Source organism: Suricata suricatta, chromosome 6 (genome assembly GCF_006229205.1).
Source record: "Suricata suricatta isolate VVHF042 chromosome 6, meerkat_22Aug2017_6uvM2_HiC, whole genome shotgun sequence".
NCBI classification, from domain to species: Eukaryota; Metazoa; Chordata; class Mammalia; order Carnivora; family Herpestidae; genus Suricata; species Suricata suricatta.
In genome coordinates this window covers 46,438,468-46,461,311 of record NC_043705.1, presented here as the reverse complement: position 1 = coordinate 46,461,311, position 22,844 = coordinate 46,438,468, and the positions used below count along the sequence as shown (strand labels likewise).

Sequence of the window (22,844 nt, the reverse complement as noted above, 5' to 3'; positions counted from 1 at the left end):
CATTTTGAAAAATTTTTTTAAATCAGACTTAAATGTATTCCATTTTAAGATTTATGGTATGGATATTGCCAACACCATCGCTAGGCCTTCAAACAGTTACGTTTTCCAGTATTTACCTAGACATATATAAAACTCCTACAATTACCTACTGACTTATATTGCCAGGAACCAAGTACTTCCAAAGTTAGTCTAATGTCATTTTCTGGGATTCAGCTAGAGTAACTTGGAAACGTATTATTTACTACTTCTGTCATTGCAACACACACTCTCAATCTGATTTAAAAAAAATGCTCATAAGAGAATTCTTTAGCTTTAGAATATAAGTAAATACATCATTAAAGAAAAGGAAGAGGGAAGGACAATCATGTTTTTCTCTTTGGAACTCACCCGGGGAGGTGCCTCCCTTTCATCTTTGTCTTCATCACAATCAAATGCCACTTGAGCCCGCTGTTTTCTCTGTTCTTCCCACAATGAAGGATTAAAACTTTCATTATCTGATATGAACATAACTAGAAAAAACAAAAAACCAAAAATAAAACCCCCCACTATATCTTACTGTAATTATGAAAAGCTACTACTTGTTCATAATTTTCCTTATGAGTTATATTCATTAAATTAAGACTGGTCAATGCCAGCAGCATTAAATGCTAGAAGCAGGCTGTGACTCTAGTTATTTCTTTATAATATTAATCACATATATTTTCTTCATTAAAGCTAATCTGTCTTATTACCAGAAGGGTTCCTGATAAGAATCTAACACTTGCAACATGGTAGATAGGTGAATTTGTGCAGTTCCCTACAGAAAGCAGCATGGTAATAAATAGTGCTCACTTCAGCAACACATGCACCACATGGTAATATATAAATTATTTCATCCAAGTTTCTGCATTCAGAATAATATTCCCAATTAGAACATTGCTCATTATGTATGGGGAACAGAGAGGTGAAGACAAAGTGAGTTATTCTGAGTTAAAAAAGGTTATCCTGATACCTTGTAATTACATCTTTGCATTAAACATTATACTTTATATAGCTTTACTTAAGTAAAGTGCTTACAAGATATTTTCTCTATCAAAACATAAGAAAAATTAAAAACCTAATATAAACTTAACACTCTATACTCTCCTATACAATATACTATTAAAGGTAAAGATTTAACAAATGTTACAGTTTTTGAATTAGGTAACTGAAAAAGATCCAAGGCTAAAGAATTAATCCAGGTCTATATCACCATACAGAAGTTTGTGCAATACAAGATCAAATCACAAATTGTTTTCTGCCAACTAAAAGAAAATGACTATACCTATTCAAAACAAAAAAACTTAAAGGGACTTAAATTAGCTAATAGATAAAAATGAAATTCCTGGGCTACCCATATGTGGTCAGTTTGAATATTTATGCAAAAGTAGCATAATTACCATTAATTTTTAGTCCTTATTTTGGGCTTCTTACCCTACTTTAATTTCATATCCAAACAAAATACCACAATACCAAATATGAACAATTAGGATCAAGTTTCTGTCTTCAGCTTTTCCTTGTTTTCATTACTTGGTTTGATCATTTTTTCTTTGATTACTTTGTAGCACTTCTCAATAGCTAAAGAATGAGAAAATTTGTTTTTGTTTGTGGAATGTAATTCAAATTCCTAGGAATATCTGTAGATTTCCCAGGTGGTAGACTTGAAAAGGCAAGGAAAGCCAAGCAGTTTGCAACAGCCTACTTCCAGGCAGTAATTGCAGTCACAAGCCTAGGACAGAAATCTCTTAACAGTTTTTACATCATGCCAAAGCAATCTTACACTAGAACTTTTTCAGATCAAATAACTTTCACAATGCCTTTCATTCCTGTCAACTTCTGGTCAGCTACACTTTCTACCCTTTAAGTATAAATCTTACATCTTTTGAGATTCAGGGTATCAGGTGATACTATCACTTTCTCTGTATTTTAGATGCCACTAAGACTAATCACCCTGGCATATTCATTGAAAATTCCAGTGTTTGCCTACAGCCTTTCTCTCCACTTAAAACCTGTCAATATCCTGAATGATAACAATGTATGAAGACCCCCTTCCCCCCACATCAACACTACAATTTCATAGTTCCTCAATGTCCTTAATTCCAACATCCATCTGCATTTCACCAATGTGATTCCTAACCATGGTCACACTTAAGACCTAGGCTTCTGTAAAAACTCTTGCTCCTCCTTGACCACTACACACTTGTCCTTTCACATCACTCACTTCCCTATTATTGTTTGTAAACTTTGAGTTCCTTATTCTCCCTGTAAAACCACTCTAGGTTTTACTTTCTTTTCTATTCAGCTTAGATTTCATGATATATTATTTTAACCACTCACATTTCTTGCCCCTTTTCCTTAGGTTATACCTATTCAACAAAACCCATAATGTGCTACTTCAGTCACCTTCTTCATTTTGGACTGCTGGCTTCTACTGGAGAAGAGAGACCTCACCTTGTTGTTTAGAACCATTACAAATTTATGGTATTCCCTCATCTTTGCTTCATCTTCAGGCAGGCCAAGAATCCTTCTATTTATTTCTACTTGGCCTTTTCTCCCACTACAAGTCACTTACCTCAAAGGCCCTTCCTTCAACCTCTAGTGGCAAGTTTTTCTTTGAGTTCACTGAGTAAAGAAAAGCAATCAAAAGCCTCAGACTGATAACTGTTCCCACAACTGAACAATCAGCTTTCTCCAGCTACAGACTGTTAGGAGGATGCATACTTCCCATTCAACAAGGATTCCTCTAAGCAGGCCCAAAATACAAGGCCTTTCTTTTCAAATTTACCCATCATTATCCCTCTCTACAACATGAGCTTCTTTTTTTTAAGATTTTATTTTTAAGTAATCTGTACACCCAGAGCTTGAACTCACAACCCTGAGATCAAGAGTGGCTCTACCAACTGAGCTTCTTGAAAGCATGGTGTTTTATGTCTTTTATTTTATTTTGAGAGACAGAGACAGAGTGAGCAGGGGAAGGGCAGAGAGAGAGAGAGAGAGAGAGAGAGGAAAACACAGATATGGCAGTGACAAAGCAGGTAGACAAAGCACTAATAACACATGAATAAAATAAAAATATCAAAGATTAAATATGGCCTTTGGAGACTTGATTTCTTCACAAGAAAAAAAGAATTTTGTTGAGAATCTTCCTTCAGAATGATATCTGTCTTTGATTTCTAATAATTACCAGCTTTTATTATTTTTCACAACAAAAGTATCAAAATGAAAATTAGAGCAAATTTTCCCAATTTGTCATTCTTATCCTTTAAGATGGGGACAGAGACCTATTAATTCTGGCCCACTTTGTTTTTGTATAGTCTACAACCTAAGAATAGTTTTAAATTTTTTATTTGTTGAGGGAAAAACACCCAAAACATAAAATAATTTTTCATGATACATGAAATCTAAATTTCTCGGTTCATAAATAAAATCTTATAGAACACGCCTATGCTCATTTGTTTACATATTGTCTGTGACTGCTTTTTGTACTAAACAGGCAGCATCAAGCAGGTGCAACAGAAACCAATGGCCTACAAAGCCTTTAATATTTATTAAATGGTCCTTTACTTAAATAATTTGCTACCCCATGCAATAGGAAGGACATTAATGGCTCTTCTTACACTAGGAATTCATTCTTCCCTTTCCTCACAAATATTTTAAGTATTAGCATTCTATCTTCCCACATAAAAGAACAATTATTAGAATATATTATGTAGCTGGCTGCCTGTAATACCACTTATAGGGATGCTCACTCTATTTTCTAATATCCAAAAATCTTCTTCAGACATGAAATGGAAAACTGAGAAATGAATCCCAGTGACTATGGCAAACGAAGGAAAAAACACCTACTGATGTATCCAAACATTCACTATAATTCCCCACAATGCACAATCGGGCATAAGCCAGAGTTGGCAGATGTATTTTGAATTTTTCTTTCTTTCTTCTCTTTTTTGTTGGTAATCTCTATGCCCACTGTGGGGCCTAAACTCACAACTCTGTGATCAAGAGTTGCATGCTCTACTGACTAAGCCTGCCAAGCATCCTTGAACTTAAGAAAAAAAATTTTTTTTAACATTTATTCATTTTTGAGTGACAGAGATAGACCATGGGCAGGGCAGAGGAAGAGAGAGAAAGGGAAACACAGAATATGAAGCAGGCTCCAGGTTCTGAGGTAGCTGTCAGCACAAAGCCCAGTGTGGGGCTCGAACCCACAAACCGTGAGACTGTGACTTGAGCCAAAGTCAGACACTTTAACTGACTGAGCCACCCAGGTGCCCTTGAACTCATTAACTTCCAATGTACATATAGAGTACTTGCATAAAATAAAACTTCAACATTGTCTAAAATTAAATATACTATAATTTGTTACGGATATATGTCTCCAAATTATACTGCTAAGTATGGAAATAAGGGGTCGATTTAAATATATGGAAGAGAGCTCGTGCTTACAAACCTACTCCCTAAACCTTAACTTTAAAAAAAAATTTTTTTTTTACTGTTTTTTAAAATTTATTTTAGAGAGAAAGAGAGACAGCATGAACAAGGGAGCATCAGAGACAGAGGGAGACACAGAATCTGAAGCAGCTCCAGACTCTGAGCTGTCAGCACAAAGCCCAATGTGGGGCTCGAACGCAAGAACTGTGAGATCATGATCTGAGCAGCCGACTGAGCCACCTAGGCGCCCCTCCCTAAACCTTAATTACAGATTCCCAACGAGGTAAACTATTCACATCTAACACATCACAAGTCTTAACTTTTAATTCAATTCAAAAGCTAAAGAGTTTTGCTTCACCCAAATAAACCTCATTAAATATTCCCATAAAATAGTAACTTATCAAAGCAAGTCTTTTATTCCTTCCTGCAAATAACAAGAAATAATTAACATAGATAAATGAGTTCTCAATTATTTATCACTAATAATAGAACAGAAGTTAAGTAATTTTACTTTTTCATCTATTTAAGTATTTCAAAACTGTTTTGCTACACCCGCCAAAACAATGTAAGAATAACAACAGCCAATGTGATTCTTAGTACAAACTAAGCACTTTATGTTCAGTGCATCTCATCTGTACAAAAACCCTGCTAAACTGATACTATTATCTTTATTTCAAGATAAGGAAACTGAAGTTCCAGAATTTATTTAATTTACCTCTGGTATACTTCATAAATTAAAGTTAATGATCAATTTAGATTTTTTTCTTCAGTGTTTTTATGTGTTAAGAGTTAATTTACAAATAACTTTGAACCATAAAGATTTTCACTAGTTTCAGAAAAATATACACATAAAAATTATATTTTTAAGTATAACAATAAAAATACCTTACACACATGAGGGAGCATAAGGTGAGCTGAGGGCAAAGTACAAGCTAGCATCCTCCCCATCCCCAGGTGGAGTATGTGTGACATTCCTTAGATATTCCTAGCTGTTCAAGAACAAAGGGAAGAGGTTTAACAGCCTGCCATTGAGAGGTGGGAAACTAAGACAAATGAAAAATTAAATTCCCTTCCTGCCTACAGCCCACTGACAAGTCCATGAAACAGGCAGTGTGACCTTCCCCTGGGAGTTCAGCTGCCTCAATGATGACGCTTTGCTAGGGCAAAAGGGAATCTTGGCTTAACATTATCCAGACATCTGGAATCCTGTGAGTCTCCTTACACACTTAAAATTCCTTTGCAAAGCTCCTTTATCTTTAGCCCCCAAGTATATGTTGGCAATTATACTCCAAGCATATGACCCCGTGCACACATTTGAAGGGTCTCATGACTAAGGTTTTACTAAATGTAAATGATGTTTTCCTAACACCTACCCCTAGAGGTCCTGGAAACCTTGCTTCCAAAATTCCTTAGAGACTTAAACTGTCCGTAACCCCTTTCCAACCTAAGAGTATATAATCAGTCACTCCTCACAACCCCAGTGCAGCTTTTTCTGCCTATGACTCCTGTCTCCATGCTTTAACAAAAATCACCTTTTTGCACCAAAGAGGTCTTTAAGAATACTTTCCTGGCTGTCAGTTCCAAACGCCACCACCACCCAAAACATTATCACACAGACACTTAACAACACGTATTAGAACAAATTTGGTCCTTAGTCTAAAATGCTTTCATACCAAAACTGTTGAAACATGTATGGCCAATAGAAAAGGATATGTTCCCCTTTCTAGGCAAAACCTAAGAACTTAGAAATAACATTTTAGGCAGAATTCTACATATTATCCTTATGTGGTATGTAGATCCAAAGATAGTATTTAGTCTACAACAAAAGAAGTGAACAAAACATTTCCTGCTTCAACAGTCCTAATTACATAACACTTAACATGCATTCCTGACATTTAGCAAAGAATAGAGAGATCTATAACAAGTTGAATGAAGTTGACTATTTAATTTCAAAAAATCATTTAAGAAAGCATATGCTACATGTACCTCCAAATTCAACTACCTATAACTCTGACATACTGACTTATTGTCACTTTCAGAGAACTTTATTGACCAATTCTCTAAATTCCCTTCAAGCTAGTAAAAGTCTATGAGACTTAAAATTCACTTCATACCTTTGCTGTGATTTGTTAGTATTTGTTTTTTTCTTAAAAGGACTTTTTTTTTTTTTTTTTTATAAAGAGAGAACGTGAGCTGGGGAGAGGAACAAAGAAGGGGGAAGAGAGAGAGAGAAAGAGAGGAGAGAGAGGGAGAGTGAGTGATACAGAAGGAGAGGGGGACAGAACAAGGGGGAGTGAGGGAGAGGGACTGAGAGAGAGAGAGAGACCCAATCAGGCTCCACACTTAGCAGAAAGCCCAACCTGGGGTTCAACCCCATAACTCCAGGATCATGACCTGAGCCAAAATCCAGAGTCAGGCATTCACTGGACTGAGCCACCCAGGTGCCCCAAAAGAAAAGAGATTTTTAAATTCCTACCATCCTCAGTCCTTGGCTGCTGAGGGAACATGTAGTTAGTAAGCACCATTTTCTGGGTCTCTGAATCAGTCTCTTTTTGAAGAGGTATCAGGGGTTTGGACTAGGGAAAGAAAATAAATGTTTAATTTTTAATAATCCTAAAGCAAATACATACCCAGCAATTCCTCTGAATAAGTACTCACCATTTTCTCTATAAAGTATCAATGTGTAGATTACAAAAACAAGCTTATATATACATAATTAGGCTTTAAGCATTGATTTGAAATCTTATAAAAATCAAAAAATATAATTTAGTTTCAGTATAAAACAAAACACACTGTAATGCAATTATCATTGGTTGTTAATACAATTTTAAAAGATCTCATGTACTAAGTATATCCACAGTCCATTAATTACTTATCACAGTAACTTAATAAAGCTATAAAACAAGTCTTTGGATTCTATCTTATCGTGCTTCCTTTATGTTATCTTTCCCCTTTGGGAAGAGGCTTTTATAGAAACAGTTTAGAAGGTTTAGTCTAGTTACCCATGGATAATTCTACCTGAAAATAGAGGACTTATAACAAACATTAAGTTGTAACCTGCTTCTCTCTTCTCCCGTGTCTCCTATCTCCATTAATGATACCACAAGTTTACTCACTCAATGGTGGAACTATAACACTTTTTTCCTTTTTTTGGACCTCATTTTTTCTTAAGATTTCTCTCCTCACTGGTTATGAAGTGTTTTCAATTTATTCTTAATATAACTAATACCTTTGGCCAGTCCGTTAACCTAAAATCCTACCAATCTATGCCGTGGCTGACTCCAGACAGGTAGGAAACTACCTAATCTTCCCTCACTTGCCACCCTATCAATTGATTCTTTAGACATACACTTGTGAAAACCCTGCAGCTAGCTAATGCTATCCTGTAATTTAACTCCCATTCAAACATTTTCTCCATGGCCCTCAACTTGTCCCACAAGAAACAAATTGCCTTGCATCTCAAACATCTCCACTGAAAACTTTCCCTGACCTACTCAGATTAATAGAAATGGACAGTGCTTCCCTGTAGTAGTCTCAAAAACAGGGTTGCTTATGATCCTCCCAAAGATCATACACCCTCGGTCAGGAGCTTTAATTTAATTTAGAGCTTACAAATGCTGTGAGCTCATCACTCTTCTCCAAGTATAAATGCCTGTTCTTTTGAGGGATATTAAATTCTGCCATTACCATTCTGATCTCTGCCTCTGCCATTCTACATCCTTTCCTAATATCTTCTGATCTCCTGGTTAGTGCTGGAACCAGATAAAAGGATCACTTGAGTTGTCATGTGGTTCAGAATGAAACTAGGGTGGTTTGAGATTAGAGGTGGTGGCAACACTGGAGGCACAGACCTATTTCACATCTCAGTAGTCCAAGTCAACACTACTAGAAATAGATGAGAACCATAGATAATTTACAAATTTTTAGCAGTCACGTGTTTCTAAAAACTAAAAATAAATTAAAACTTGATAATACATTAAATTTAACATATCTTCTATATTCAAAATAAGATTCTATTGTGTGATCAATAAAAATTGTTAATGTGCTATTTTACTTTCTTTGTTTATATGAAATAAAACCTAGAATATATTTTACACTTAGAGCACATCTCAATTTGGACTAGACACATGACACTAGTGCCTACTGTACTGGAGATGATACACTATGTTTAAGATGATTATATTTAAGGGAAGTGAAGGAAGGGATAAAGTAAAACAGAAAAACACCTGAGATCTTTAAGAGTTAAGACTAAACAGAGTTCAGTGATTAATAATAGTTGAGTTATACTCCCAAGTCTCTGTCTCTAGCAAGTACTTTTTACAAATCTAGGGAAGCAGGAAAAAAAAAAAAAAAGACTGGGAGTAGAGGATGGCACCTTCACTTTTAGGCTGGTTGAATTTGAAACTTCTAGGTGGCAATGTTAAACAGAAAATGAGTGTACAGTAAAAGAAGGTGAACTGAGAGCTGAGGATAATTGTAAGGAATAATGGGCATATGGATAGTAATTGCATCTTTCCTAGAGGTAAGTATATGGAAAGAAACAAGAGCCTTGAGTACCATATGGGGCACCAATATCTAAGACTGGAGAAGAAAAATTCCTGAAAAGGAAACTGAGGAGCGGTCAAGCACGTGGACGGACAACCAGTAGAGTACGGTAACACAGACACCATGCCGACTCTCTCGCCACAGTTTTCACAATACGTGCTAGTCAAGCTCACCAAAATTGACACACCCTTGAACTTTCAACTTTATCACCATCATTCTTTCTTTTATTTGCTTCTCTCTTTGTACCTCACCAGATCTCATTATAACCACCTTCCTACCAATTAGCAAGACTACCTTGTTGCACTGTCTTTCTCTTTACACTAGGGTTGGCAAAGCTGCAACCCAGAATTGTTCCAACTGTGTGCTTTCTCTATATTACACAACTGAGCAAATTAAAGTAACTACAAGTCTCTGGTAACCGACTTCAACAGGGATTCTCAATGGTGCCTAAAAATCCTGTTTCCTAAATTATATCCTGAAGATGCTATTTTTTTTTAAAGAACAAAAATAGGATGTAAAATTTGCTTGGAAACTGCTATGTTCTAAGAGTTTCAACATATACATTTGCTCTTCCTCTCACAAACTTCAGACCAAGCTGCCATCAAAAGGACAAGAATCCCTGCCACAGTTTTAAATTCTATCAGTTACACACCAGTTATCCAACTTCTTATCATATCCTTAATCATTCTCCATAGTCTCCTCACAGCAACTTATAAAATGCTCTCTAATATTAAAGAATTCCTTTTTTAAATGTTTTTAAATTTACTTTTGAGAGACAGAGAGAGACAGTGCGAGCAGGGGAGGGTCAGAGAGACAGAGGGAGATACAGAATCTGAAGACAGGCTCCAGGCTCTGAGCTGTCAGCACAGAGCCTGACGTGGGGCTTGAACCCACAAACCACAGGATCATGACCTGAGCCGAAGTCGGAGGCTTAACCGACTGAGCCACCCAGGCGCCCCTTAAAGAATTCCTTCTTATGCTGCCTCCAGCTACCAATTTCTTTACGTTTCACTCCTTTCTTTTCTCATCAAACCTTCTGAAAAGCTTAATCAACTACTGTATGGAGCCATTCTCTCATTTATTTTTTTCTCTAAATTTTATCAGTCAGGTTTTTGATGTATACCTCTAAAATTACATTAGCTATAGTCAAAAGAAGTTATACTTAACTTGCATATTTTCCAGACTTCATTTGAATTGACATCTCAACAGCATTTATCCCATTACAACTCCCATTACAACTCCTTCCCTCATGCCATTTGCTTCATCCTTGTCTTGAATCTACTATCATATAGTTTTTCTTCTACCTCTATGGCCACTCTTTCAAAGCTTATTAATCCACCTGCCACTTAAATGTTAGTATTGCTTAGGATTCATCCATCCCTAACATTTAAGTAAATAAAGTCAATGAATCCTTTTTGAGAAAATAATAAAAGCTATATAGAACCACTCCCTAGAAAAAGCATTTAAGATGATGGGATGAACTCCTATATCTCTTCTTGTAACAGCAATCTTTAAAAAAAATTTTTTTTAAAGAAACGGGCACCTGGGTGGCTCAGTTGGTTAAGTGTCTGACTTTGGCTCAGGTCAGGTCACGATCTCACATTTCATGAGTTTGAGCCCCGTGTCAGGCTCTGTGCTGACAGCTCAGAGCCTAGAGCCTGCTTCGAATTCTGTGTCTCCCTCCCTCTCTGCTCCTCTCCTGCTCGTGTTCTGTCTCTCTCCCTCTCTCTCTCTCAACAATAATAAACATTTAAAAAAATTTTTTTAATAACTAAACAAAGCAGATCTATAATGCTTCTGGGAAAAAGGAAACCATGCCTTCAAGGAGCAATTCTGAGAAATCCCAGGAGGTTAGAAATTAAAATAATGGAGAAACCAAGAGCAGAAAAACCACAGTCTAAAATAAAGTCACGGCAGGGCCATTAAAACTGTTCTAAACATGCCTATTCAGAAAAATAAACATGTCTAAACAGGGGAACTTAATATCCTCCCATAAACATTTTCTTTCTGTTGTTCCTCATCTCAGTTATTATATCAATATCCATCTAGTCACTTCAGCCACATCTCTAAAAGCTCATCTTTGCTTTTACAGCCTTTCTTCTCACACACATGCATTCATATATTCTACTAATGTGACCTTTTAAGTTATGCCCTAAATATGCCAGCTTTTCTTTGGCACCATTGTCATTATCTTACTTCAAGCCAACATCTTCTATTGCCTTGAGCATGGCAATAGAAACACGGGCCGACCAGTCTTTCATGCCTTCACACTTGGCACCACGATTCCTGGCTAAATCTGTCTTTCACAGTGCAGCCCAGAAAACCTACCAAAGTAGCAATCTGATCCTAGTACTTGCTTGTTCATATGTTATAATGGTTCACCATCAACTACAGTTGGGTTGACATATATCACAGGATGACTTCTTCCTTTTAAATTGATGGCATATATGAATAATTGATTAGAACTATGATGACCAAAACCCAGTATGCCTTGGACACTCACATTTTACACATGCTGTTTTGACACAATTATCATAAAGCCCCTTTTCGCTAGCATGGACAATAAATGATACAGTCATCCTAATCACAGCAATTTTCCACTGAGCCTGAATAAGACTTCCAAATCCTTAAAACAATCTTTCAGAAGCCACTCATAATTTATCAAAGTTAACATGCAAGATTAAAAAAAAACACATCTATTTACCATTCTTGAAATAGAATGCAAGTTCCTCTGCCTGGTATACAAGATCCTCCATGATCTATTTGGCCTCATGTTCTAGTCTTCCATCTCAAAGGTTATGTTCTAGTCACAATGAACTCCTGTACAGTTACCTGGTACACCAGACTTCATCAAAAATGCTCGGGTTTATAATATTCCTTCTAACCAGAATATTCTTCCCCTTTCTTTGTTTAAATCCTATGATTGTTGGAGAATTAGTCACTGCAGGAATCTCCTCCTCTGGAAAAACCTGCCTTTACATCCCCAAGTTAAGCTTCTCTTCTTTGAACCTGAAGCCCAGTCCTACCAAGTCTCTTATCACATTGTATTACAAAGACCTTCTTAACAGCCTTATTTGGCCCAGCTTAGTCTGCCTGGCACAAAACAGTTGTTCAATGAACAGTTCTTGAATGAAAATGATGAAATAAATGAATGAGGAAACAAATCAACTCTTCTGTTTAAGACTTCAGAGACTCATAAAAAATGGTTATTCCATGTCCTGCATGTACTACATGGTCAGTGAAATATTCAAGAGCAATTTAATTTGATAATTCATCATCAAACTACATTCACATACCTCCTCCCCTATAATTTGTTCTTTCACAGCAAAATGACTACTCCGTACTGTAAGGAAGGTAATATGGCTACACAGGATGCTTCATGATTTACTACTTTACTATTCAGTCAAACTTTGAGAAAAACTCAAAACCCCTCATCACTACAATTTTTATTTTTTAAAAGTAATTAACAGATGGGGAGCAAGGAGAAGAAAATGAGAACACCATAAATATGAAAAACTTTCTTAGATAACAGATAATTTCAGTAAAATGGGTTGTCTGACATAATTTGCTGGTATTCTTTTACCTAAAGTAGTGCTATTATACGAAAAAAGTCTCAGAGTGCTCAAAACCAGGAGCTATGTCTCATCCATACTATAATAACTCTAACTGGATAAGCCAGACTCCAGCCATGATTTGTAAATCCAGATGCAGAATTTCAAAACATTTCACATTAAATACTCAATTAAGAGAGATTAGAAACGAATTGACACATTTAATGATGATGAAGTCATCCTTGTATTCAAGCTGTAATAAAAGCAAAGGTGTCATCATTTTAGTATTTCCTTCCCTAACCTGAAGAACAAGTAAATACTACAATCTGATTCTTAAGCATGGAATGACAACAACTTAAGGCTTTTAGTACAGTAATAAGAGTTATGTAAGAAAAGAGGCCTTGGTTAAGAAGTTTGGAGAATCCTGAAATATACTCAAGTGGGTTTCTTTACTGTAGTACCATGTAAGAGTTGTTAATAAAACCCAAAAGAAGGATATAACATAGTCTCCCGAGCAAATTCAACTATGGAACTTAAGAATATCTTATGAGACTCATGTATCCAAACCTTGAGAAAAATACAACTTTAGATAAATTATTATAAGCAATGCTCAAAGTCAAATGTTAGGCAATAATATATTAAAAGGATACTCTGCCTTGCTAAAAAAAAGTAATACACAGCTGAGAATAGATATGGAAAAAAGATTTCCTCGTACTTACAGAGTGTAAGTTAACCTTTATTTTGTTTAGGACCTACAATCTATTATTTTGGTGACATTATACAGGAGATTTCTTGTCATTTAATATAGAACATTTGTAACAAGCTACACTGCGAATCCTAAGACGTTTCAAATTAAACTCTAAATCCATTTTTCCAATGTTTTTCACAGGTGAATTATAGCTACTATTTGCAAGGATAAAACACTAACATTTAATTCTAAGACCAAGGCAAATACAGAGAGACATATCTATCAACTGTCCAAATGGGAACTTAGCCAAAGTACTAGGGTAAGTCCATTCTTGTGGCCTTCCTTTCTCCCATGCACTGTAATACACTTAAATCAGTATTTCATCCCCACCATTCTGCTACAACTATGTACTCTTCTCATGGTCAGTTAACTACTTCTGACTTGACAAGCCTCATAGTTAATTGGAAGTACTCATCTACTGGACCCACCAGCAATAATTTGTCACGGTTAATCTTCCTTCAGATGGCTCTCTAGATAACACACCCTCCTGGATGACTGGTTCTTCTTATTCTCTTGTTGGGGCCCCTCTCATGCCTGAGCTCAATCATTGACCTTTTCTTCTCTATCTTCTCTCCCTCATAATTTCATGCACTTTCATGTTATTAAATCCTATTTTATACAATGTTGACTCCCACATTTTATCTCTAGACAGTATACCTGATAGTCAACTACTGGCCAACATTCCTACATTCCTTCTCACCGTCTCCATTCAATATCTGAAGCCCAGCAACACTTCCTTCCAAACAACTACAAAAGCCTCTTTACTTAACTTTCTCCTTCCAATATAGGATATTCCACTCTTACCCTTAGCACCCACAGACTGTTCTCATATAAGTGTCAAAATAATCTTTTAAAAATGTACATCACATCTTGCCATTTCCTGGCATGAATACTTCAACAGATTTCTATCTAAGTCAGACTAAAACCCTAATTGGTTAGTAGGCCTACAAGGTCATATATGATCTATAGTGCCAATTTTCCTCTCCGATCTAATCTTATTCAATTCTTTTACTTACTCACTATATTCCAGCCCTCAGGGCTTTTTCTAGTTCTCAGTTAAACCAAGCTCATTCGAGTATTAGGACTTTTGCTCTTAGAATTATTTAAAAGAACATTTCCCCCCAACTTACTGCCTTAGTCTATGTACAGTTCACTCCTAATTTCATGTGCATGTCTGCTCCACTGGTCCTCTTCCTCAGAGAGAGACACTTGCTAAATCACCCTATTTAAATTGGAGGTTTTCTTTTGCCTGCCCTCCTACTCTTCTAATGTCTCAGGTTCTGTGTTTCTTTGTAGCTCTGACATATTATTACATAATTACTTGTTTCTATCTCCCTTGAAAATGTAAGCTCAATGAGAATATAAGAATATTCTATTTGTGTCACCAATATATCTCAAGCTCCCAGAGAAGTTCATGGACTATTTTAAGTCTTCAATAAATGTTTATCTATCAAAAAAAGTCCAAGAAATAACTCCTAATTCCTTAGAAACACTAAAAAAAAAAAAGTGTCTGGTTAGAGGCATAATTTAAATTCATTATCAAATCTATAGATATATACCTGAGAGAATCACTATAAAAACTTCAAAAAGTTAGAGTATTGAGTCTGATTTCTTAATTTATCTTTCTACAGATTCAAGAGAAATTAGTCCAATCGTATTTTCTGTTTTCAATCTATACAAATTGCACATAAATTATATGTATCTAAAAATTTTCATTATTCCTTACACACATTTTAAAATGTGTACCAGAGCATAACTGCTCTTAAATGAGCCTAGATAAATTATTGTGCATAATCATATAACACAGTTGGAATTCCAGTAACTTACAAAATCAGAATGCCTACCTGATTATCTGAGAGCCACATAGCAGTCAGTTGCTGCAGTTTTGTAAAGCTAAACGGCAAATTCTTTAATCTGTGAGAAAAATAAAACCAAAACTAAAATAAGAAATTTTAAAACATAAGAGCAAAATATAATGGTTTTCTAAACAATGTCATATTATTGAATATGGAAATAGAAAAAGATTTAATTTAGGAGAGAACCCAATATAAGTCTTTGACATAAGTTATAAGATAAAACATTATTTTATAAGAATTCATTTAAAAATATAATTCTCAACTGAACCAATTCAGCTGTGGAAAAATTAATAATAATCTCAAAAAATTATCTGCTACAAAAAAATGTTAACTATCCCTACTTTAATATAAAGACAAGAACACATTAGGCAATGTCTCATAAAATTTCTTTGGATATTTTATTTGTATTTAAAAGAACAAATTATAATGGGGCGCCAGGGTGGCTCAGTTGATTAAGCAACCGACTTTGGCTCAGGTCATGATCTCCTGGTTTTTAAGTTCAAGGCCCATGTCAGGCTCTGTGCTGACAGCTCAGAGCCTGGAGCTTGCTTTGGACTCTGTGTCTCCCTCTCTCTGCCCCTCCCCTGCTCAGGCTCTGTCTCTGTCTCTCTCTCTCTCAAAAATAAATGTTAAAAAAAATTTTTTAAAGAACAAATTATTAGAGGAATGTTTAGTTAATAAAAAATGCACTGTTCTTTGCTTATTGTGAGCCATAACTTTCATATTCCAAAGACTATTTAAACATTGTAATGAGTAAAACACAAAGTAGTATAAAGAACTCATGAGAATATAAAAAAAAATTTTTTAAATGGTGACTGTAAGAATAGCTGTAAGCTAAAACTCTAAGTTATATGGCTGAAGTTGACACAAAATGAACTGCAACAAATAACCACAACATAAAACCACAGTTAAAATTAGGGCATTCTTTCAAATAAAAATTCTATTTAAAAAAAATTTTTTTTTACATTTATTTATTTTTGAGAGACAGAGAGAGGCAGAGCACAAGTGGGGGATGGGCAGAGAAAGAATGAGACACAGAATCCAAGGCAGGCTCCAGGTTCTCAGCGGTCAGCAAAGAGCTCAAAGCGAGGCTCGAACCCACGAACCATGAGATCATGACCTGAGCCGAAGTCAGATGCTTAACCGACTGAGCCACCCAAGTGCCCCCAAAATTCTATTTAAAAACCAAAACTAAGTATGAAAAGAACAACATGCATTTGATTTTCTATCATATAATAAAACTTTAATATCATCCATTCAGTGTCTTCTATAAGCCAACATCATTACAAACCTATTGTCACTTAAATTGATGACTTTTAATTTCTGCATATCACCCATTTCCTCTGGAAGTGTCTCAAGTTTATTGGAATGGAGAAATAGTACAGTTATATTTTTCCAGCTTCCAATCTAAAAGAGAAGCATAAAGTTGGGGATCAAAATTCTGGTGTATGGCTTAATAGAAAAAGGTAAAATATAATTTTCAAAGTTATGAAAACATTTTTCTCATTTATAAAAGAATCATTTTCTTTTTAATTATTAATTTTCATGTACAAAGAAAAGTTGGTATATCTGTAAAACAGTATAGCTATTATTATTTAGAAAATAAATAACTTAGTTACATAATTATTTCTGGAAGAAAACAGAAAAAAACTGTACTGGATAGCCATAATAAATATTATGAAAAAAAATTCAAGACAAGTTTAAATACAGTACCTCTGGGGGTAACTGTTGTAAGTAATTATGATCTGCAGCAAAGGTTCTTAAATTAGTAAGCTGTCCAACAGATGAAGGCAAAGCTTCAACTTCATTGAAGCTACAATCCAGTTCTTCTATTGATACTAACCTTTAATTAAAATAGAAAACACATTAATTTTACAAAGTTTCCTATATATAATCCAAAACTTTAGAACATATCAACCTTGGAACTTGACTTTAACAAATCTAGCTAATCTGTATCTCCACTAACTTAACCTAACAATTAAAATAAGTCTATCTTTGTTATAAATATATCCAACCTGTAACCAATTACTTATTAAAATGCTTATGGAATCTCCCTGAGATGCCATTTAAGTGCTTATCTGAAAATATATATGGCTGAATGAAACATATACATCATATACATATAAACATAAATATATAAAGCTGAATGAAAGCCAAGTCTTCTAGTGAATCAGAAAAATCTTACCCTCCTATAGAGTCTGGCAGATACATTAACTGATTTTCATCTATTTTAAGAGTTGTTACATTCTTCAATGAACCTATTTGAGGGAAGAAATAATATACAATTTTCCAGCTTGTACTAGAAGCAAGTCAACCAACAGTCAATGTGAGCACATATTACATTTGACAGGAATCATGGAGAACTTTCTTAGTGAACGTATAAAAAAGAGAAACCAACCTGATCACATCTCATCCCTCCTAATCTCATCACTCTGTATTCCCTTACCCTATATTTTCAATTTTCATCTATATATCACTTTTTAACATTAGCGTATATTTAACTATTTTACGCCTGCTAAAATGTAAGCTTTATAAATGTAAGGACCTCTGTCTGCTTTGTTCACAGTTGCAACCCTGCTCCTTAAAACAATGCCACGGCACCAGTGAGCACAAACAAAAAGGAAATAGTAGGTGTATAACAAACTATTCTATGTATTCCAAATACTAAAACTATAAGAATCAAGTCTGAAATTAAAAGTGGTGAATAAATCATAGCAGAATTTGCAAAATGTAAAATGAGCCAAAACAACTAAGTAACTTGACAAATGTGTAAAAATATTTTTTGGTTCTTATGTGTAAACATCATGGGGCGCCTGGGTGGCTCAGTTGGCTAAGTGTCTGACTTTGGCTCAGGTCATGATCGCACAGTCTGTGTGTTCGAGCCCCGCATCAGGTTCTGTGCCGGCTCAGGTCATGATCGCACACAGTCTGTGTGTTCGAGCCCTGCATCAGGGTCTGTGCTGCCAGCTCAGAGCCTGGAGCCTATTTCAAATTCTGTGTCTGTCTGTCTCTCTGTCTCTCTCTCTCTCTTCTCCTCCCCTGCTTGTGCTTTGTATCTCTCTGTCTCAAAAATAAATAAGCCAAAAGAAATTGTTTTTAAATATCATGAAGATGGCAAGGTTTACGTTTTTGGTTCTTTAAAAAAATTATTCAATTTCCTTGAAGCATCATTAGACTGCAAACAACCATACATATATAGACTCTCATAGGACTTGCTAAACTGGTTTGTTTTCTCATCTAAAATGAAGGGAGACTGAAAAAAGTTACTAGATAAGGGCTATGACTAGAAGGTATACTTTGGATAAATGAACGTGTTGTTAACGATTTTAAATTTTATCAGAATTATAAAAATGACATTTCCATAAAGAAAAATGCAGTAATGTCAACTAAGAAGTAAACTGTGTAAGTGATCATATGTGGAAAACAATTCATAGAAGATTTGTGACTAGCGGTACAATAAAACTAGCTCACAGTTGGATGAGCATCTGACTCTTGATTTTGGCTCAGGTCATGATCTCACCATTTGTGAGTTTTGAGCCCCACATCAGGCTCTGCATTGTTAGTGTGGAGCCTGCTTGGGATTCTCTCTCCATCCCTCCCACATGCGCTCTCTCTCTCTCAAAAAAAGTAACTAGATAAACAAACAAAAAACTAGCTCATAATAAATGAAATTTGATACATGAAAGCTTTGAGTGAAGCAATGACCACAAAGTAATTTCTGAATTAGTAAAAACTAATTACATGAATTAGAAAGCAATACAAACCAATAGTCTCAGGCAGTTGTTGAAGTGAATTGCTTGATAATAGGAGGTCCTGAAGGTTTTCACAGGCTGAAATTCCTTCTTCAATCATTTCAATATTATTTTTGGAAACATCCAAATATGTGAGCTGTTTTAAACTACCAATAAACTAGAAGGAAAAGAGAGAAATTAAGCTAATTTATGGCAAGTTTAGGTAATAAACTCAATACAAAGTTATAATTCATTATTACATGTTTATATGAGAGAAAAGATTCAATTTCTTATTAAACGACATGAGTAGGGGTGCCCGGGTGGCTCAGTCAGGTAAGCATCTGACTCTTGATTTCAGGTCAGGTCATGATCTTTAGCATTTGTGAGACTGAGCCCCATGTTCAGCTTTGCGCTGATAGCATGGAGCCTGCTTGGGATTCTCGCTCTCCCTTTCTCTCTGCTCCTCTCCTGGTTGCCCACTCTCGCTCTATCTCAAAATAAATAAATAAACAAACTTTAAAAAAATGCCATAAGGAATGTATTCAGTAATAAAGCTAACAGAGTGACAAGGGACATATACTTTTCTTTGGGAACTCAGCTGTCACCACTGGCTAGGGCAAGAGCACGTACAGGTAATCTTATGTTCTTCAGGTATGGGAAAAAACAAAACGTCCGTGGATAAGACAGAAACTACATGGAAAATACCCTACTTAACAATTTTCTGGACAAAATGAATTAGGATAGAAACTCAATTGCAACCATGGGGACGTTTATAGTCCATATATTAAAAAGAGATCATATTACCCAAGTTTACAATGGAAATTTTCTGATTTTAATCAAGGATGTATTGATAGTAAAAAAAAAAATTAAATGTAATTTACTTCTACTTAATTATTAAAAATTAAATAACTATCCTTTTTAAAAAAAAATAATCTGAAAATATACAATTCATAAAACTGCAAATAAAGGGGGCAGTAAGAGAACCCATTTAAAGTTTGATATACATACCCCTGGAATAAAGGTCAGTCTATTACCATCCATCCAAAATTCTTTCAATCCACTTAGTTGCTCAAGTACTTCAGGCTGTTTGGATAAGAAGGGGTGAAGGGGGTCAATACTTTCACTGTGATGGCAGAGAGTACCATCATATCTATCTAACCAATATGATAACACAATACATAAAAGTCATGTCATTCATATTTACTGCTAATGAAAAATACAGGTAAGAATTCTAAGTGTAACTTGGATAAAAAGAAATATTCCTTTGTGTTTTAACTGTTACCATTCTAAGGGTAAATTTTTTAAAAAATGTATAATGGTGGAAACCAAAATGGTACAAAAATTAATGAACCTGAAAGCTGCTGATTCATAGAATTAAGAATAATTAAGATTTTTCAAATAGTTAATGTGGAAATCAATTAATACATGTAAAAATACTAAGTTTAAAAAGGTAGGAAGCATAGTATATGCATTTTTCTCAAAAGGAGTAAAAAATTCCACATCACAAGCCATCAATTAAAATAAAACAAAGAATACGAAAGAGTATTTCAGTAAACAAAATATCCAAAACAACCATGCTCTTCCATTGACTTTAGATGGAAAGTTCACTGACTATCTGGTGAACAAATGTATAATACAATAACCCACAGGGTAATCATGAAGTTGACAAGAATACTGAGAAATTCTTGTTTTGAAGATTATTTGACAACAGACACATGAAAAGACGGTCAATATCACTCATCATCAGGAAAATACAAATCAAAACTCACAATAAAATATCACCCCACACCTGTCAGGATGGCTAAAATCAACAATATAAGAAACAACAAATTTCGGTGAGGTTATGGAGAAAAAGGAACACTCTTATTCTGTTGGTGGGAATGTAAACTGGTACAGCCACGGTGGAAAACAGTATGGAGGTACCTTAACATATTAAAAATATGATCCAGCAATTTCACTACTGGGTATTTACTCAATGAGTACAAAACATTAAATTCAAAAAAGATATATGTACGCTTATGTTTATGACAGCATTATTTACAATAGCCAAAATATGGAAGCAGCCCAAGTGTCCATCAATAAATGAATGGATAAAGAAGATGTAGTATATACAGATACAATGGAATATTACTCAGACATAAAAAAGAATGAGATCTTGCCATCTGCAACAACATGAATGGCTCTAGAGCATGAAGCTAAGCAAAATAAGTCTGTCAAAGACAAATACCACATGATTTCACATACATGTGGAATGTAAGAAATAAATCAAATAAATAAAGAAAAAAAAAAAAAAGAGACAACCCCAGAATCAGAATCTCAACTATAGAGAACAAACTGATGGAAGGGGATGCAAGGATGTGTAAAATAGGTGAAGTGGATGAGGAGTGCTCTTGATGAGCAGTGAGTAATGTACAGATTTACATTATGATAATGTGCTGAATCACTACATGACACATCTAAAACTAATGTCACACTGCATGTTAAATGTACTAGAATTAAAGAAAAAAGACTGTCATTTGAAATCAACCATAATTTTAAAAAAGAAACAAACATAATGTAAAAAATTTTAATGAGGATATTTAGATCCATGAATTCCTCTTAAAAAAAAATATCTAGCTTATTTTCTGAGTTCTTTTGGAGAACTCACTAAAGATAAAAATCTACTGACATACTCCTTTCCTTTCTGATTCCATTTAATAGCACACTTTGCATACAAAGAAAGAACAATTCAGAGGTCTTACTGCAAACTCAAAAATAACAACTGTTTCACCCAATGTTTTCCCTTTAGTTATAAAGTAAAATTATACAAAAATATTATATCTTCGAATAAATTCCTGACCAATACCCCTCAGGAGTTACTTCTGATTCAGAAGTATTTTTCTTTTTTTAAAAATTTTTAATGTTCATTCATTTTTGAGAGAGAGAAAAATGGAGTGCAAGGCAAAGAAGGGTTGCAGAAAGGTAGGGAGCCACAGAATCTGAAGCAGATTCCAAGCTCTGAGCTGTCAGCACACAATGTCTACTTAGTGTGCCTAAAAACTTTTAGTTACCTTTTTCATGGGTTTCTCATTTTTTTTTTTTTTTACATTTTATTCTTACTATCAGCTATTTCTATCTGATTAATTTTACCTATTAGGAATTTTTGTATTTTTTTTCCCTTAAAAATATGTGTTTATCTTTACCCTATTTTATACTGAAAAATGCAAAGAAATAGGGGTGTGTCAATTGGTTAAGTGTCGGACTTTGGCTCAGGTCAAAATCTCATGGTTCATAAAAAAAAAAAAAAATCTCATGGTTCATGGGTTTAATCCCTGAATGGGGCTCTGTGCTGACAGCTCAGAGCCTGAAGCCTGCTTTAGAGCCTGTGTCTCTCTCTCTGCCCCTCCCCAACTAGTGCTCTGTCTCTCTCTCAAGAATAAACATTAAAAAAATTCAAAAAATGTGAAGAAATAAATAGATTAATTTTTACAAGTTCTCAAATATAAGACCTATGGTTAGAGATTGGTGTAAACTTACCACTTCTGTGAATTCATTACTTCCCAAATCCAATCTTTCCAGTTGGGTCAGTCTATTCATGGTTCTATGTACAAGGGATTAATGGAGAATTAAGCATAGAAAAATATCAATTACTTGGAAGCTTTGAAAATTAATAGTGTTAAACAATCTTATGTAACATCCAATGTACAGGCTTTCACATATTGACAAAATAAAAATAATTTATCAGAAGTCAACTATACGTAATTTTTTCATTTTTATTCATAAGCAATTGCAGTAAGTTTAAACCCAGAGGCCAGAATTTGAGCTTTCATTGTTTTTTCCAAAGAATAAATTTTTATATATAAATGAGACTGTTTGGCAGGTATATCATTATTACCTTCTTTCAAGACTTGTCATATATTTATAAAACTTCAATATAGCTGATTGTGAAAATCAGTACTCAAAATTCTAAGAATAGTAAATAGGA

General features: G+C 34.8%; 1 protein-coding gene across 9 annotated transcripts in view; it reads right to left on the bottom strand.

The window, feature by feature from the left end:
- The window catches only part of ERBIN (erbb2 interacting protein), a 121,368-nt gene that overhangs the window by 28,394 nt on the left and 70,130 nt on the right, over positions 1-22,844 (bottom strand). For all 9 annotated transcript variants that reach the window (XM_029942345.1, XM_029942344.1, XM_029942346.1 and 6 more), the window contains 9 exons: positions 22,397-22,460; positions 19,889-19,963; positions 18,914-19,058; positions 17,335-17,407; positions 16,863-16,992; positions 16,441-16,556; positions 15,138-15,207; positions 6,926-7,025; positions 388-509 (listed from right to left, as the gene is read on the bottom strand). In XM_029942345.1, the coding sequence (XP_029798205.1) occupies positions 388-509; positions 6,926-7,025; positions 15,138-15,207; positions 16,441-16,556; positions 16,863-16,992; positions 17,335-17,407; positions 18,914-19,058; positions 19,889-19,963; positions 22,397-22,460 (895 nt within the window). The remainder of the gene's footprint in view (positions 1-387; positions 510-6,925; positions 7,026-15,137; positions 15,208-16,440; positions 16,557-16,862; positions 16,993-17,334; positions 17,408-18,913; positions 19,059-19,888; positions 19,964-22,396; positions 22,461-22,844) is intronic.